Below are 16,050 nucleotides of genomic sequence, written 5' to 3'. Positions count from 1 at the left end.
CGATCGGCCCGAGAGAGAGCCGAGCCGAGCTTGCCGCCGCCCTTCACGTCCCGCAGGGCAGAGCGCTCCTCCCGGCGTCGCCCTGGCGCCGCGGGCTTCGGCGGGCACGGCGCTCGCTCAGTGGCTGCGGAGCTGTCGCCGGGACCGGACGCGGGAGGAGTCAGAGCGGAGCGCCCGAGCAGGGGGTGGCGGGCGGTTGCGGGCCGTCCTGCGGCCCTGCGCCTGCCCTCGGCGCCCCCCTCTGCCCGCCGCCCCCCCCCCGCGGCTCGGGCACCGCCCCCACGAGCTCGGCGCAGGCGTCGGCCGCGGTGCCGGCGGGACAGGAGGGTCGGCGCGGGGCGCGGGCGGCGTTCCCAGCGACAGAGCGGAGCGGGGCTGCGCGGCCGCCACCTCCTCTCATGCCTTCGCAGCAACAAAGAGCGCGCTGAGCGGCGGGCTACTGTAGCGCAGAGGGCACCGCGGGACGATGGCGAGGAAAGGAGAAGCCTCCGCGCCTCCCTACGGTAAGCACCCGGTATGGGAGCGAGGCGGAGCGGGCTCTGGCGTTAGTGGACGGAGAGGGCCGAAGCCTGTGCCGCCCCCCGGCCCGTTTACAGTGCGGGTCTGGCAGCGTGAGGCAGCGGCGGGAGTTCGCTTTTCCGAGCAATTGCCGTGAGCGGGGCGGGCGTCACGATCCCGGGGACGGCGGGAGCCCCCGAGGCGCAGCCCGGCCGGAGGGAGGCGGGACGGAGCGGGGAAGGGGAATCGGCGGCCGCAGAGACGGGAGCGAGCGGGCGAGAACCTCCGCCTGCTTTCCTGGAGCAGGTGCTTTGCGTGCGCTTTGTCTGCGCCCGGCGGGGAGGCCGCGCTGGGCAGGAAGGGATGCGGTCCGTGCTCTCCGGTGGCGGCAGGTGCACCGCTGGGCAGGGTCGGGGCGGGCCGCACCATCTCTGTCGCGACGGTTCGGGCCGCGGGGCCTCGGCGGGCGGTGTTAGCGCGAGGCTCGGCCGGGCCGAGTGGGCCTCGGCGTCTCTTGTGCGCGCAGGAGCGGTTTTGCGGGACTGGGGGCTGCGCGGCCGTGGGGGGCTGCGGTACCGCGGCCGGTGGCGGGAGCCCGCCGTGCTGGTGGCACCGCTGGGTTGTGGGCTCTGTCACTCGGTGCGTATGGACTGGGAGCTCTGCAGCCAGAGTGGGGTACGCGGACTGAACGAGCCCGGGTTTGACTGAATCCTGGCAGCCAGCGTGTAGAAGGTCACTGGGGGCAGAACTTCATCCCTGTGCTTGAGCCCTGCTTCAGTCGTTCCTTGGAAACTACTGTGTTTACGACAAAAGAGAAAGGGCTTGCAAAGCTCCTTAGACTATTTGTTGGTGTTGCTACAAAACAGATCTAGTTTTCCAAATATATGTGAGATTTCCATGGCCTAAAAACTCTGCAGAATGAACAAACCGCTCAGAAACAAGGCTTCTTCTCTGTGAGTCTGACAAGCTGCCGCTAATTGCTTAAGATGTACAAATGGGCAACAGTGGCTTGATGAAACGTCCTTTGCCTTGACATAATAGGTGTTGTGTGACATGTTTGCAACTCTGGAGATTCAATTTCATAATTAAGATCTGTGTTCTGAACCGTGATCTGGCCAAAAGGAAAAATGCTTGGTTTGGCTTTCTTGCGCTTATGACCTGATGAAAAAGCTACCTCACCTTCATTTGTGGAAAATACGGGCTGTATGTAAGGAAAATGTTAATCCTTCACTGTACTGTAGCTGTGTTTATTTGTTTTATTAATCATACTGATGGTGTCAAATCTTTCTCTTTAGATGAGATGAGTCTAGCCCATAGTTAACAGCTGGTGTTAGTCTTTGTGAGTAGCTTAAGTACCTCAGATTTCTCTTTGGAGTAACAAGTATGCTATGAGATGAACTCACTGGAATCTTGTAATACCAGACAACGTAGTTGTCTTGTTAGTCTGGGTGTGGCTTGGTAAAAGCTTTTGAGAAGCCTGTAGGCTTTCTGAGGCCTATTCCTCTTGAACACTGTGTTTTAGCTGTGTTCTTTCTCTAAATGCATGTGTGAGTTCAACTTTGAAAACTTTGCAGTTGTTATTTAAGTTTAGTCTTCCTCACAAGAGCTATAAGCTGGTTCCAGAAATTGCAGCAATAGTTAACCGTAACATGAGTTAAATACAAAGGATTTCTCATGAACAGTAATAATGACTTTATGAAGGCCTCTCTCCAGAAGGGGACTCCAATTAAGAAAGAAAAGTTCTTTCACAGGAGGAAGATTGCCATTGAAGGGAAGGACACAAATTATTCATTGCTTGCTTTTCTCACTAGAGCAGATCTGTGAGATTATAGGTTCCTTATTTTGTAATCTAAGTGGTATTTGCTTTCTTTTAGCTGCAATATTAATTGCTGTTTTGAGGCTGTTGAAATCGGTGGTCAAATTGTTGGTGGTCATGTCAGGTTTCTTTAACTAAAAATATTATGTTTAATTTCCCAACTGAGGAAGGTTCTTCTGTTTCCATTGGAAGACCTGTAGGTGAACTAAGAAGGTTTTTATCAGTAAATGTTATGTCTTGTTGTCTGGCCTCATTTATAATTTCTTAATTTCATCCAGCTACACATACGTACCTTGCAGACTGAAGGACATCTTCAGTCTAAGAAGAATGGGCTATATTTAGCCACAGTGGTGTCATATACTGGAAGGTTTGGGCTGTGATACCGCTACAGATGAAGTCTCTGTAGCCACTGCTGATAAATTGTTGTGTATCATCATATGTAACTAATTTTGCTGTCTGATGTTCAAACGTCATGTGAATGGATGACATTCGTATTAAAGCTGAAACTTGATATTCAACACTTGATTCAAATTTTATCCTGATCTAGTGGGAGGTATCCCTGCTCATGTTATGGGGGGCTTGATCTAAATGATCTTTAAGGTCTCTTCCAACTCAAACCATTCTGTGACTTTATGATTCTGTGGCTCTGTGATTTGATTATGTTCAGAAGTGTTAGAAGTAGGTGAAACTTGAATTCACATGACTCAAACCTTTCTTTCTCTGATAAAAACGTGCTCTGCTTTATCTAGACCTTGCAATGCATGTTTTGGGTGAGATAAATCACTTCTTGAAGCATGTCAGCTGGAGCTGACGGTACAGAACTTCAACAGTGTCTGAATTTGCTAATACACTAGCTTTAGATAAAACAAATCACTGAGAAAAAAAAAATCTGAAGAATGGAGAGAAAAATATACAGTTTTAAAAGGAGTGCTTTGTAGAATGTTTCCTGTTTATTACGATAGATCTCCCTCAGTAAGAACTTCCTTAGTATGCAGCTTCATTTTTTTTCTTGGTCCTTTGATAACATACTAATCTTGCAAGTATTGAAATTTTAGTTTTTATTACCACGGAAATTATAGAATCATAGAATTACTCAGGTTGAAAAAGACCTTGAAGATCATCAAGTCCAACTGCAGCCTAACCAGTACCCTAACTCTAAAAACCCTCCGCTAAATCATATCCCTGAGCACCACATCCAAACGGCTCTTAAACACATCCAGGGATGGCGATTCAACCACCTCCCTGGGGAGCCTATTCCAGTGTTTAACTACCCTTTCTGTAAAGAAGTTATTCCTAATATCCAACCTAAACTTGCCCTGGTGCAACTTGAGGCCATTTCCCCTAGTCCTGTCATTTGTCACCAGGTTGGTCAGGCACAGCCTCCCCTTGGTAAAGCCATGCTGGCTGCCTTGGATCATCTGCTCACCCCACATGTGCCTTAACATGCCTTCTGGGACAATCTGTTCCATGATCTTCCCAGACACAGAGGTGAGCCTCACCAGCCTGTAGTTTCCTGGGTCCTCCTTCCTCCCTTTCTTGAAAATGGGAGTAACTTTTCCATTTTTCCAGACTTTGCCCAGCAGCCATGATTTTTCAAATATGATGGAGTGCAGCTCAGCAACCCCATCAGCCAGCTCCATTAGGACCCTGGGATGCATGTCATCCATCCCTATAGACTTGTATACATTCAGTCTCATGAGCTAGTTTCAGGCTTATTCTGCCTGCGCAGCAAGAGGAGACTTATTCTCCCAGATCCCACCAGGAGGCTCAGGGATATGAAAAATATGAGGATCTCCCTTGCACAACTTGAGGCCATTCCCTCTTGTCCTATTTACAGTTGCATGAGAGAAGAGGCTGATCCCCACCTCGCCACAACCTCTCTTCAGGGAGTTGTAGAGAGCAATAAGGTCTTCCCTGAGCCTTCTTTTCTCCAGACTAAATAATTCCAGTTTGCTTAGTCTCTCCTTATTAGACTTCTGCTCCAGACCCCTCTCTGGCTCTGTTGCCCCTCTCTGAACATGCGCCAGGGCCTCAACCACTGTAACTCAAAACAATTTATGTGAAACTCAAGAAAAAGTCCTTGCACCTGGTAGATGCAAAGATATAAGTAGTCTATTGTGACTACAGGGCTTCAGTGAACCAGGGATTGTCAGAAAAACATGACTGTTGACATACCAGGCAAAGCTAAACTGGAAAGTTTTAGAACTGACACACATTAATTCCTTTTGCTAATATGTTGGTCTTTAAGCTAGTATATTGATACCTACTGCTAAACCTGCCTATATCACTTATAAGAGCTTTTAAAGTTAATTCTGTATCAAACCTGTTTGAAATATTATACTTACTCTCTGAATGTCTACAGTAAAAGAAGTAATTTTTTTTTTTTTTTCAAAGCATATTCTTCCTTGTCCAAAATAAATGAACTGTTCTTCGTAAGTCTCTAAAGAAGGAAATACTGTTACAGCAAAATATACTAGATGTTTTGGACTCTGGTATTCTGAGTCAGTAAAACTTCTGACAAAACAGGCCAGATGTGCTTCTTTCATGGGCCCTTGCAGACAGCACAAAGCCTGTGACCTGGTAGTAGCAATGCCAGTGCTGTCATCTGGGATTCAGTATGGAAGTAGAACCTTCTCATTCAGTTGAAACAGAAGCATAGTGCATTTACATGGAAGAGTAGAAGAGAAAAAGAAAGAAGGGCATTTGTGGGATATGAATAGTAACCTTGATCACAAACATCCTATGTGGATACGCTTTTTTGAAGTAAGATGTTATTCCAAACCAGTATGTAAGGGAAACTGTTGATCACAGCCTGAAACTCTGATTAACCATCTGAGGCGAGTGAGGGGTCAGCTGTGGGAGCACAGGTGAAGGTAATTCGGCAGTGCTCCTGGAAGGGGTGGAGCTTATCTCCACCTCTCCTAGATAGCATTTAAGGGCTGACCACCGCTAAGGTAGTATCTCGTTCTGGAGATTGCTCCTTTATGGAGTTCTTGTGGTGAGCCTCAACATTGCCAAGTATCCATCTTGACTGAAGGCTTCAGAGGCAAGCTTGAACAGTAAGGTTTTTGCTTTTAATCTTTTCCTGCTAAACTGTAATGGTTCATTTGGGACTTTGAAGATTTTTCAGTCTGAGGTTAAAGAAGCAGTATGGAAGTACCTAAGGAAAGAAGACAAATGGAATAGCCCTTCAATGTTCATACCAGTGTTACTTTTTTGTGCTTGTTTATTGAGTGGTGGTCCAATTTCAGTAAGTTAGAGTCAGAACTCGTAATAAAAGAAAGTGTTTGTGTGGGATGTCACTCTCAGGAGAGTTTGTATCAGCTCCTGATGAAGGCACTTTAGGCTGCGTTCAGCCCTAGGGGGAAACTATTTAAGAATTCATTCCTTGTTTTCTCTTGTATGGAGAAAGTTAGTAGTCAGACCAGGAGGGGAAATAGTTGTCCTCAGTACTAGCTGGAATATGGTAAAATAAAGTTTGAAATGAGATCTCATTCAAGGTGGTGTCGTATAAATGATATAAACTCCATGAGGATGGTGGGGGAAGAACAGGTTTATTATAGGTCAGTGTTCTACTTTCGTTAAGATGACAGGAAATAAATGCCTGGCAGCCATTAGAGTTAGATGGAGTTTTGTCTTAGGTGTTTAAGTCATCTTTGGTAACAAGTCCCGAAAATATCTGAGGAAGTCTGGCATAAAGAAGTTGTTTCCCTAAAAAGAACCAATGACTAAAAGATTCAAAAGATTTGAATTTGAGCAGGAAGTCACATGCTTGTACCTGTTTCTTAAATTAAAGCTAGATGATAATGCTAAAATATATAGTTGATATTTGCTTCTGACATGGGAAAGATGGGAACTTGTTCCTGACTTATGAGCATGACATTAGAAAGAAGATTCCTAATGCGTGAGCAGACCAGAATTCTCCTTGATTTTCTCTTCTGCATAGTGAGTAATATCTGGAAGAAAGCAACTATCTTTTTCAGGTTAGCAGATTCCTGCTGGGCCAACTGCATACAGTGCATCTACACTTGTACAAACTGATGTACAATGAAATGTGGTAGCTGAATTAGTGTTTTTAATAATCATTATCCTTTGAAAGAAGTGTATAAGCTGAATAATAGCTCTGATTCTTATTATTTAATATTACTTGTACTGTATGTTACAGTAAAGCTAATTGTTTCTTCGTCACTTGTGTTTTTCTATGAGAGAATTCTTCGGACGTGATATGGTAGCTAAAAAGCAGCTGATTAACCACATAGAAAAACAGTCTCCTTCCCCTTCTCTCCCCCCTCCTCCAGGAGAATGATAAATAGTTTCAGTGCTATTGCTTTGTAGCTGAAAAAAGGCACTGAGCTCTACCCATGAATACCCCATTCTGTTGCTTTCAGTACAATACAATATCTGTGCTAGCATCTAGACAACTGCTATAAACAGTAAAAATGATAATAAGCGCTATGTCCTTGTGACCAGTACTCTTGAGCTATTGCATTATTTATCCCCATAAATAACTTGAATGTTTAAGGAAGATTTGTATGATAATGTTTATATATATATATATAATTTTTTTAATGAAAATATGCAGATAATATAAGTTTATTTCCTTGTTAACACTTTTCTGGCAGATGCCTAGGTTCTGGGAAATTGAACACTAAACTGAGACGAAACATCAATAACAGAATTAGTATAGTCATGAGCACAGTTTCCTTTGGAAAGCAAGTAGCATGGTATTTGCATACATTATATTTCTATTTATGTACTTCATGACCTCTCCTAATTTATGCCAATGGGCTCTTCACAAATGTCAAGAGAAATGTAGGACTGGTCCAGCATTTTGCCACAAGCTCAAGGCTAGCCCCAATATTACAACTCTGAACTGAAGGAGTACATCCATCTGAGCAGCAGTCTTGAATTTTATTTTGCAGAGAAAACTTTAAGGGAAAAAAAAAAAAAAAAACTAAATGGGAAACCAACAAAAAAACAAAAAACCACACCAGAAAACCCTACTAAAACCACCAGAAACCCCTACTAATGAAACAAACAAAAACAAATAAAAAACTATCTGAGCTCCTAAAAGTGCTGGCTTTCACCTTTTATCCTCTATTAATGAAAGGTTTCCCATTCAGGGAAGGAAATTATTGCGTTTTAGTGAATTTAGGTTTGTCTTGGGTTTATTGAAAAACAAAATTCAAATACTAGAGCGGAAAGCACATGGGCAGCTGAACACAGGCATTGTTTTATGGAAATGGTTTTGTGCTTCCATCAAATCAAACTGTGAGCAAAAAATGATCTTTCATTAATACTGACTGCTCGTTGAATTGAGACTGAAAGGGGGCATGACACTGTAAGTGTCTTATCACATGTTACTTCAAAATGCACAGAAAAACACAAGGGCAGTGAAAGTACAGTTACATAAGACATAGAAATATAGAATTTACCAAAGTGAAATGAAAACTAATCTGTGAGAAAGAATGGCTTTTGAAGCAGTATTTTGATAATACCTCTTCAGTTTGCAACCATAAGAAAACAATATTTGCAACTCATAGTTTCTGAATTCCACCCAGTGTCTCAAACCCTCTTGAGCTCTTCTTAAAAGCCTGTAAAACTGAAAATAGAGTTCTTAAATTTGGCACTTTTGAGAATGTTATTTCAGGCAAGTTAAAGAAGCAGATTGCCATTGACCTACAGTGTGCCATAGATAACTAACTTCACTGTGCTTCTCATTATAGATTTAGCAAATATAGCTGATACTTCTAGATTGTATAATAAGTTAAACTAAAGGAGAAAATTGTTTTTGTTCTTTCTCTGCAAGCTGTTTGGTCTTGACTGGAACACAGGAGGAAAAAATAAGACTGTGATCTATGTAATTGTACTTTTTTTTTCTTTTCCTATTTTGAACCTGTTGGCATTGCTGTGTCTGCCCAGCTGCTAATATACATCCTTAGGGATAGCTGGGCAATATCTTCAAACACATCTTCCTTATGGTAGCGCAGTTTAATTTTGATATCAGAGACTGTTACTGTAGTAAAGGGCAAATTCAAACATCTCTACGCTTCCCCTCCGCTCACAAGTGCAACTTTTTAGTGTTGTATTTTACGTGATTGCTCCACAGAGTGGATTGGTTTGTTTTCATCTGTGTCTTGACCTTTCCTTTTTGCAAGCAGATGAAAGCTAAATGCTTACATAATTAGGAAATAATAATTTGCAGTTTTATGCACTACATTTACATTAATGGCACTTAATGGCTTGTGGTAACAACAGTAATGGGAGGACAGCTGGACTGGATGATCTTGTAGGTCCTTTCCAACTTTGTGATTCTATGATTGTATGTATGTTGTCTTTCTTGGCTTCGTTAACTGTATTACAAAAACAGTGGCATGTTACTTTGTGATTATTTACAGCTTCTTCCTGACCATTTGAGGTGAAAATTTCCAGTCACATGCTGGAACACATGTGGTGTTAGTAGTATACATGTTTGTAAGTATTTGTGAGGTTGTGCTGCTGCATTACATAAATGTTATGTGAAATATTATTGTAGATGACAAGTTCCTGCACTATAGGTATTGTCATTTACAGACATCTATTTTTGCTTAATTTGCAGCCACCATGCGCCTTGAATCTGAACTGTTTGCTTAGTTTTATTTTCTTCTGTCTGCCTCTTTATGTAAGCAGCTTGTAGGCTGAGACAAGTAGAGAAATCTCTTGTCATTTACCATCATGGAGGAGACAAACTCTGCTTTGGGGAAGATCAGTTTCTTGGCAGTTAATAATGGTAAAACAGTGAGAACAAAGCACAAACTAAACCTGCCTTCCTCTGTTATCCTTCTGCCTACTCTGCGTGAGTGGTGCAAGGTGATGGGAATGTAGTCAGCCCATAATGCTTTGTTTCTGCTGCTCCTTCGTTCTCACTCTTCCCTTGTTCCACATGGAGTCCCTCCCATGAGATGCCGTCTTTCTCAAACAGCCCAAACTGTGGCCTTCCCACAGAGGCACAGAGCAGCTCCTCAACCTCCTAATGTACGGAGCTCGGTGTCTGCAGGGCAGTTTGTATAATGTCTTCTCACCACTCTCACTGCTACTGCACAATGTGGTGGGTTTTATTTTCTTTATTTCCCTTTCTTTTAAATATCTTATCCTGGAGGCACAATCAGTATTGGTCCTGTGGTTCCATCTGGAGCTGGCTCTTACCTAACATGGGGCACTGTCTGGGCTCATCTTGCAGAATTCACCATTGCAGTCTCCTGCCACATAAAGCCAGTGCAGTTAGAGATCAGAAAACATTTAGTAGATCAGGGAAACCTCTTATTTTCAGTTTGTTTTTAGTGAGTTGTATGTTGCTAAAGCTGTAAAACTTGTAGAATGTATAAGGAGAAAATCACACTTCAGGAGACAAACATGACCATTTTTTCAGTCAGTTGAAAAAGTTGTACACTCAAAGTAACTGTAAATGTAGCTGTGTGTGTACAGCCTGCTCCAAGAAGTCTAAGAGGTATCCCAAAATGTCTCTGTACTTAATGGTCAGAACTCTTTGGTGGGACGCACTTTTTTTTCTGGTGATGAACTGTGAAAGACGATCAAAATGGTGGGAATATGAGTAGGATGGAATGTGAACTCTGGACTGGATTTTTGCTTAAATTCTCCAGGGAGTGGGAAATACTGAAGGGAGAAAAATCTGGACAATGATACAAGTAATGTAAAAAGCTTTTTTCTTTTTTTTTTTTTTTTTTTAATTTCTTTCTCCTCCCCCTCTTAAATCTGAATGCTGTCTTTTATTCTAATTGTGAAAACACATAATTACTTTGTTCCATCACTAGCTGGATAGTGATTAAAATAGGGCTTAGCAGGGTAGAGATAGTGAGGGAAACAGTGGCTGTATCTTGACATAAAATAATTTTGTCTGTTAAGTAACAGGAATAGAAATGATTGTGACTTTTGTTATGTATTTTCTTCAAGTAGGTTAGTTGTTGCATCTCTTATAGCACTCACGTGCACAGGTATCTGTGAAAATGCCTCCTGGTTATTTTCATGGAAACTACAACAGATGCAAAAAGCAAAGGAATCCTATTTGATAGAATTCTCAACTACAAAATACTGTTTTTCAACATAATCACCACCATTAGCCAGTTTATGTGGATGGTCGAGATGCTCTTCATTTTGTGTTGTGACAGCTGTGCATGGCCATCCAGAATGTGGCTTGGCTTTTATATCATTGCTGCTACTGCTGAAACATGCTACCCACCACCTCACTGTGCTCACATCCACTGTTTGATCTCCATAAATGATTCACAAGCGTTGATGAAGATGGGTGCAATCTTTTCTGCTTGGAGGAATTCACTGGCATACCTTATGCACTTCCATATCAGATGCCATTTTGTCACGCTACTCCTCTGCTGCTGTCTGTCACACAACGGGATGTAATGAAATATTGCCAGGAAGGTTTGACCTCTGCTGCCATACCGCTACCTCTGACATTGCGGGCCATCAGAAGAAAATAGGAGGCATTATTGTGGAGCAGCCCTTGTGTGTGCGTGTGCATACACAAACATGAGGGCTTTACCCTGTCACATTCAAAATCATTCAAAAGCTTTTCAAATCATTATTTAAATCATGATTATTATTTTATTCATCACCTAATTACTGGTTGTATGGAAACAATATTTTCTGTGTCAGTGTAAGCCACCTTATTCATTGTGAACGTTGGAAATGCTGAGAAGTGCCTTTTGAAAGAAAGCCTTTAACTGATATTAGGTTTCTTTGAACATTAGCAATCTTACTACCTAGGTATAGAACCTGGCTCAGTGGATGATGACCGACTTGGCATAACTTGCCGTGCATTCAGGGGTCTACAGAGACAGACCACATCAATAGTGATAATTGCCCTCTTTTGTTTAAGACATTTGACTTATTTTATACTCAAGCTCATTGAAGAGTAATTTTTATAGAGACCAAATAGGGAACGTAGTTGAAATCTGTTCTCTATTAATAAGCAGGAAAAAAAAAAAAAAAACAAACTTAGAACAAACGGTCATTTCTGACCGTTTTTGATCAACTGCAAATGATGTATTTGTTTAAATAAATTCTTAAATTAAATCTTCCTGTTATCTTTTTGTGAATGCCTTCATTATTCCAGATACATAGAGCCATTACTACCATTGCTAAGACTACAGAGCACGTCCTACAGTAAATAGCAGCAGTGTCAGAGTTGAAGGTAAAATCAATGAAATTGAGTCTCCATTGAAGCACTGGGTCTAATTAACATAGTCTTACAAACTCCATTTGTAACCATGTATCTAATGGTTCAAAAACAGCTATGGGAGCTGCTGCTCCTTTTGTCATACTAGTCTACACTGTACATAGACTAGCTGTGTTCAAATAAGCAGGCATTCATAATCATCTTATGTATGGTGTTGTACAGTCAAATTTTGATTTGATAAAGCAAAAATAGCCTCAAGATGCCAGATCTCTATCTGAATAGTTTTCTATATATAATTCTTTGTGGTTTCTGGTTGGTTGGTGGTTTGTTGTTTTGGGGTTTTTGTGTGTGCGTGTTGTTGTTTTTTGTTTGTTTGCTTCCTTTAAGAATACTGCTGCAGAATGTTTGTTTCTATACAGAGAATAGTACATGAATTAGCAGAAGGCTTTTTAGTTTTAATCTTACTTTCTAGATAGATCTGTCTTTGCCTAGCATTGTGATCAGTCTAAAGTATAACCAGATATTTTCATATTAAAATATCATACCAGGTACTAGTAATCAAATACAAAAATTCCTGTCTTACTTTAAGAGTAAACTTGCTTGAAAAAGGAGATGTTTAACAAACCAGTAACGTGAAAGATATTTATATCATAGAATCACCAAGGTTGTAAAAGATCTCCAAGACCATCCATCCCAACAGTCCACCTTCCACCAGTACTTCCCTGCAAAACCTTGTCCATTAGTATCACATCTGAGTGTTTCTTGAACACCTCCTGCACCTCCTGGCACAGTGACTCCACCACCTCCCTGGCAGTGTCCTTCCATTGCCTAAGTGCTCTTTTGGAGGAGAAATGTTTTGTTATGTCTAACATGAATCTCCCCTGGTGCAACTGGAGGCCATTCCCTCTAGCCTAAGCACAGCACAGTGACAGGAAGTCGCATCTCAGGATGTAGTTGAATATGAGTGTACAACCGATGGCTAGCATTTTAGAGATGATCAATTATATCTTCATCGTGTTCTATTACTGATACTGATTATGCTACATATCTCAAAAAATAGGTGTTAGGAGATCACTGTGATTTTCTGAAATAGCAAAATGAGTTGTGTGTTTATATGACATGTATCATTTGTGAGTTATAATGTTAGATTATTTCCTTTTGTCACTGTGTAGTACAAGATTTACTTAAAAATTTTGTCTGTTATTCCAGCATGTAGTTTTAATATTCGCCATAGGAATGCATATGTATGTCTCATTACAGAATTCTCTAATAGGTTTTCTAATAATACTGCTCAATAAGTGAAAATTTCATACTGGTGAAAATTAGCGCATAGGGGTTTTGTTTGTAGCTGAAAAGAGAGATGCCTTTATTAAGAAAAAATGGATTCAGCGCTTTGGTTTCTCACAGTTAATACAATGCCTTCTATTTCCTTTTAGTACATAGGCGTTGTACTGTCTAAAGCAGCACTGCTAAGACTTTCTAGTTCTAACACATCCGTTCTGCACTGCTGTGCTGTGAAGAAAACTGAAATGTGTATTTTATTGAGAAAATAATTTAGTGAATGATGACATCTTCTACAGATAAATGTCCCATTTGACAAGAATGAAAAATTGATATACAGCAGATAGTTTGTATTTCAGACTGAGACTTGGCAGAGTAAAACTTGTTTAAAATCTTTGTGTAACTTGTACAAGGAGGGGAAGAAAGATTTGCCAGCTGTGAAATGTGAGGACAGTTTACCATCACAGCAGCACAGGCTACAAAAGCATAATAATCACTAATAGTGTAATAACTCACTCAGCAAATCGTCAGTGTATTGCACAGAGGGCTTAACACGGTGCTTGCACAAGACATTACGTGTCAAATTAGAAACGCTGAATTCTTAGAGCTACAATGTGATACTTTGTAAACACTCAAGTATGCATTGTTGCCAGGGTTTAGCCGTCTAGCTAGCCTTTTTACTGCAACAACATGGACTCGTTACTTTGAAGGAATTGCCACAGAAAAATTGGTTCATTTTGCTGTATTTAGTTGGATGCATTATACACAAATGCTAGTTCATAAACTCATCAGAGCAGTGTCTGTGTTTAGTAAAACAATGCCAAAGACTTTTTGTGCATTCTCTGTATGCCTGTATGTTTTAAAAGTATATGTGATAAAAGTTTTTTCACTCCCTGATGGGAAAAGCAGATACCATCTGTTACAGAAAACAGTTCTACGTCATTTCTTTTTGGATATGCTTTATGGATGCCTTGGTAAGATTGCAGTTGTTTTAATAGAAAAGCTCATGGAATCGCAAGTTTCTCGGCATCACTGAGTGGCACAGTTTTGTAAACAATACTGAAAAAGCTGAAAATGACTCTTTGAAAATTTTGTGACTATGTGTTTATTACAATTTTTTATCTTCATTATTACAGTTGTTGCCTTTCAAGTATCAGCAACTTTATATTGTTAATATTATGGATACATGTAGTGATGGGATGTACATTAAACTAATTGCATGCTAAAAGGACACCCTCAGATTTCTTAAGCTTGAAGAAAAAAAACTTCGATCTTGACTACCAAAACTAGGTAGTTGTATTGGTGAGTGACTGGCAATGCCTGTGTGAAATTATTTTAACAGAATTGAGTAAATGGGGACTTATGGAAGATGTTCTTCAGACTGTTGCTAACAACCCTTCTGTATAGATTTTATTTTTAACAAGGACATGAGTTTATGCTGTTTTATTTTAAATGCAGGTGAACCAAGGAAATTTGACCCAAAGTTCAGAGGACCTGTTCATAACAGGTAAATATCTCAAGTCATTGTGTTTTATTCTGTTGGTTTTGCAGTGAGCAAGGGAAAAAAGGTGGTTAATAAAACATGTGAATTTGATACTAAATTTCTCTTTAATCCAGGAGACTACCCTTCCCACACTTAACGTGTGTGCTTTTAAGTTCTTTCAATGTGAATGCCAATTTTATAAACCCTACATTGTTTGTATAGAATCATACAATCATAGAATGGCTTAGATTGAGGTAGTCCTTGAGGATCATCTAGTTACAAACCCCCTAACATGGGGGGTGTTTGTGTCCTATGAATGTCCTATAAAAAAATGGAACATCCTACATTCTGGTAAAGTGTTTATAGGAACTTGTTCACGATGGGTCTGCAAAACTTAGAAGTAAGATCTAGCACAAACAAGTGTGACTGTTAGTTGTATTTAGTAATCATAAAATGAGATCTATGAGAGTTATACTTGAAGAGATTTTTGAGGCAATATGAGTTGTAATTAAAGTATTTATAGTGGCTCATTTCTCCTGAGATTTTTTTCTATTAAATCTTCAGTCTCTTAAAAATTTCTCTTATGGGGCGAGAGCCAAGCTTCGACAAAGTGTCTGAACAGACACAGGGAATTAACAGAATTTCTGGCTTTGTTTCTTCTGCTTTAAGCAGCTGCCATTCATTAGATAACTGTCATACTGACCTTGAATCTGTACCAGCTTTGCCTTACTAAACATTTATTTCATTTATTTGGTGAATCTATCTCTCTAGAGATACAGGATTTTTCATTCCTTTTCCACACCTGAAAACACTTCTAAAGTTCTGCTATTGCTTCGAAGGACGTCTCCTTTATACTAGAGAATAATGGTTCTTTCTTTATAAGAGGAGAACATAGTTGGAAAATGGAAAGAATGATAGACACTAAAAATTACTGTTTGTCATTGGAGATTTCATTTTGAGATTTCTTTTCACTTTCAGTCTTCAGCTTACATCCACTTGGCTCCTTGCATAGACTTGCAAGGAGAGATGAGCACTGCTAGGTTTATGAAGGCAGTCCTTTACTTTCGCTTTATAATGAAGCATGCATTATGTTTTCTGGAGTGATTATTGCTCATTCTTATATAATGGACTGGTCAGCACAGAAGCAATTTATTACCACCAGGGAAGAATGGAGAGCAGCAGTGAATGCCTCTGCTGATAGAACTTGCCCAGGCACGCAGCTATGAAGTTTACATACCTTTAGGCTGTCCAACCTGCTCTTCACGAGACTGTGCCAGGTAAACAGTAAGTTGTCAGTCACAGAGATTGAAGTACTTCAGGTTTGGAAGATGAAGGTAGTACATCCTTCTATGAATGATTTACTTCTTTGCTAATGAAATAATGTAGACTTTGAGGCCAGTAATTGCACATACTTCTTAATGAGTGAGACCTGCAAAGGCTTATGAGAAATGAACTGGTATGCTGTCACATGTCTTCAGAAGCAAAGGCTCGTGGTGTTGGCTTGTGAAAGAGAAAACTGGTCACCAGTATCTTTTTCTCCATAAATGAATACTTGCCTTTCTCCTACCCTCTCAGGAGTTCATGTTTTCTATCGATTACACTGTTAGAGTGCCTCTAATCAAGGTCTGACACTGGAGAAAAATGTGTGGTAGCCCACATCTCAACTTTTTTGCCTGAATAAACTTAATAGATAGACAATAAAGAGAAAACATTAATTGAATTGAGTACGTGTGTCTTAGTTTTCCATTCAGAGAATGCTGTTCTTTGCTTGTATTTGCAGAT

At 40.8% G+C, this 16,050-nt stretch overlaps 1 protein-coding gene across 1 annotated transcript in view; it reads left to right on the top strand.

Moving 5' to 3' along the window:
• The first annotated feature begins 305 nt into the window (after nucleotides 1–305).
• SLC44A5 (solute carrier family 44 member 5) overlaps nucleotides 306–16,050 on the top strand; it is a 53,192-nt gene continuing 37,447 nt past the window's right edge. The window contains exons 1-2 of the mRNA XM_072343052.1: nucleotides 306–503; nucleotides 14,244–14,292. Coding sequence (XP_072199153.1) covers nucleotides 467–503; nucleotides 14,244–14,292 — 86 coding nt within the window. The 5' untranslated portion in view covers nucleotides 306–466. The remainder of the gene's footprint in view (nucleotides 504–14,243; nucleotides 14,293–16,050) is intronic.

Source organism: Excalfactoria chinensis, chromosome 8, assembly GCF_039878825.1.
Source record: "Excalfactoria chinensis isolate bCotChi1 chromosome 8, bCotChi1.hap2, whole genome shotgun sequence".
NCBI lineage: Eukaryota > Metazoa > Chordata > Aves > Galliformes > Phasianidae > Excalfactoria > Excalfactoria chinensis.
The sequence above is the reverse complement of the archived record's forward strand: the minus strand, read 5'-3'. Positions and strand labels throughout refer to the sequence as shown.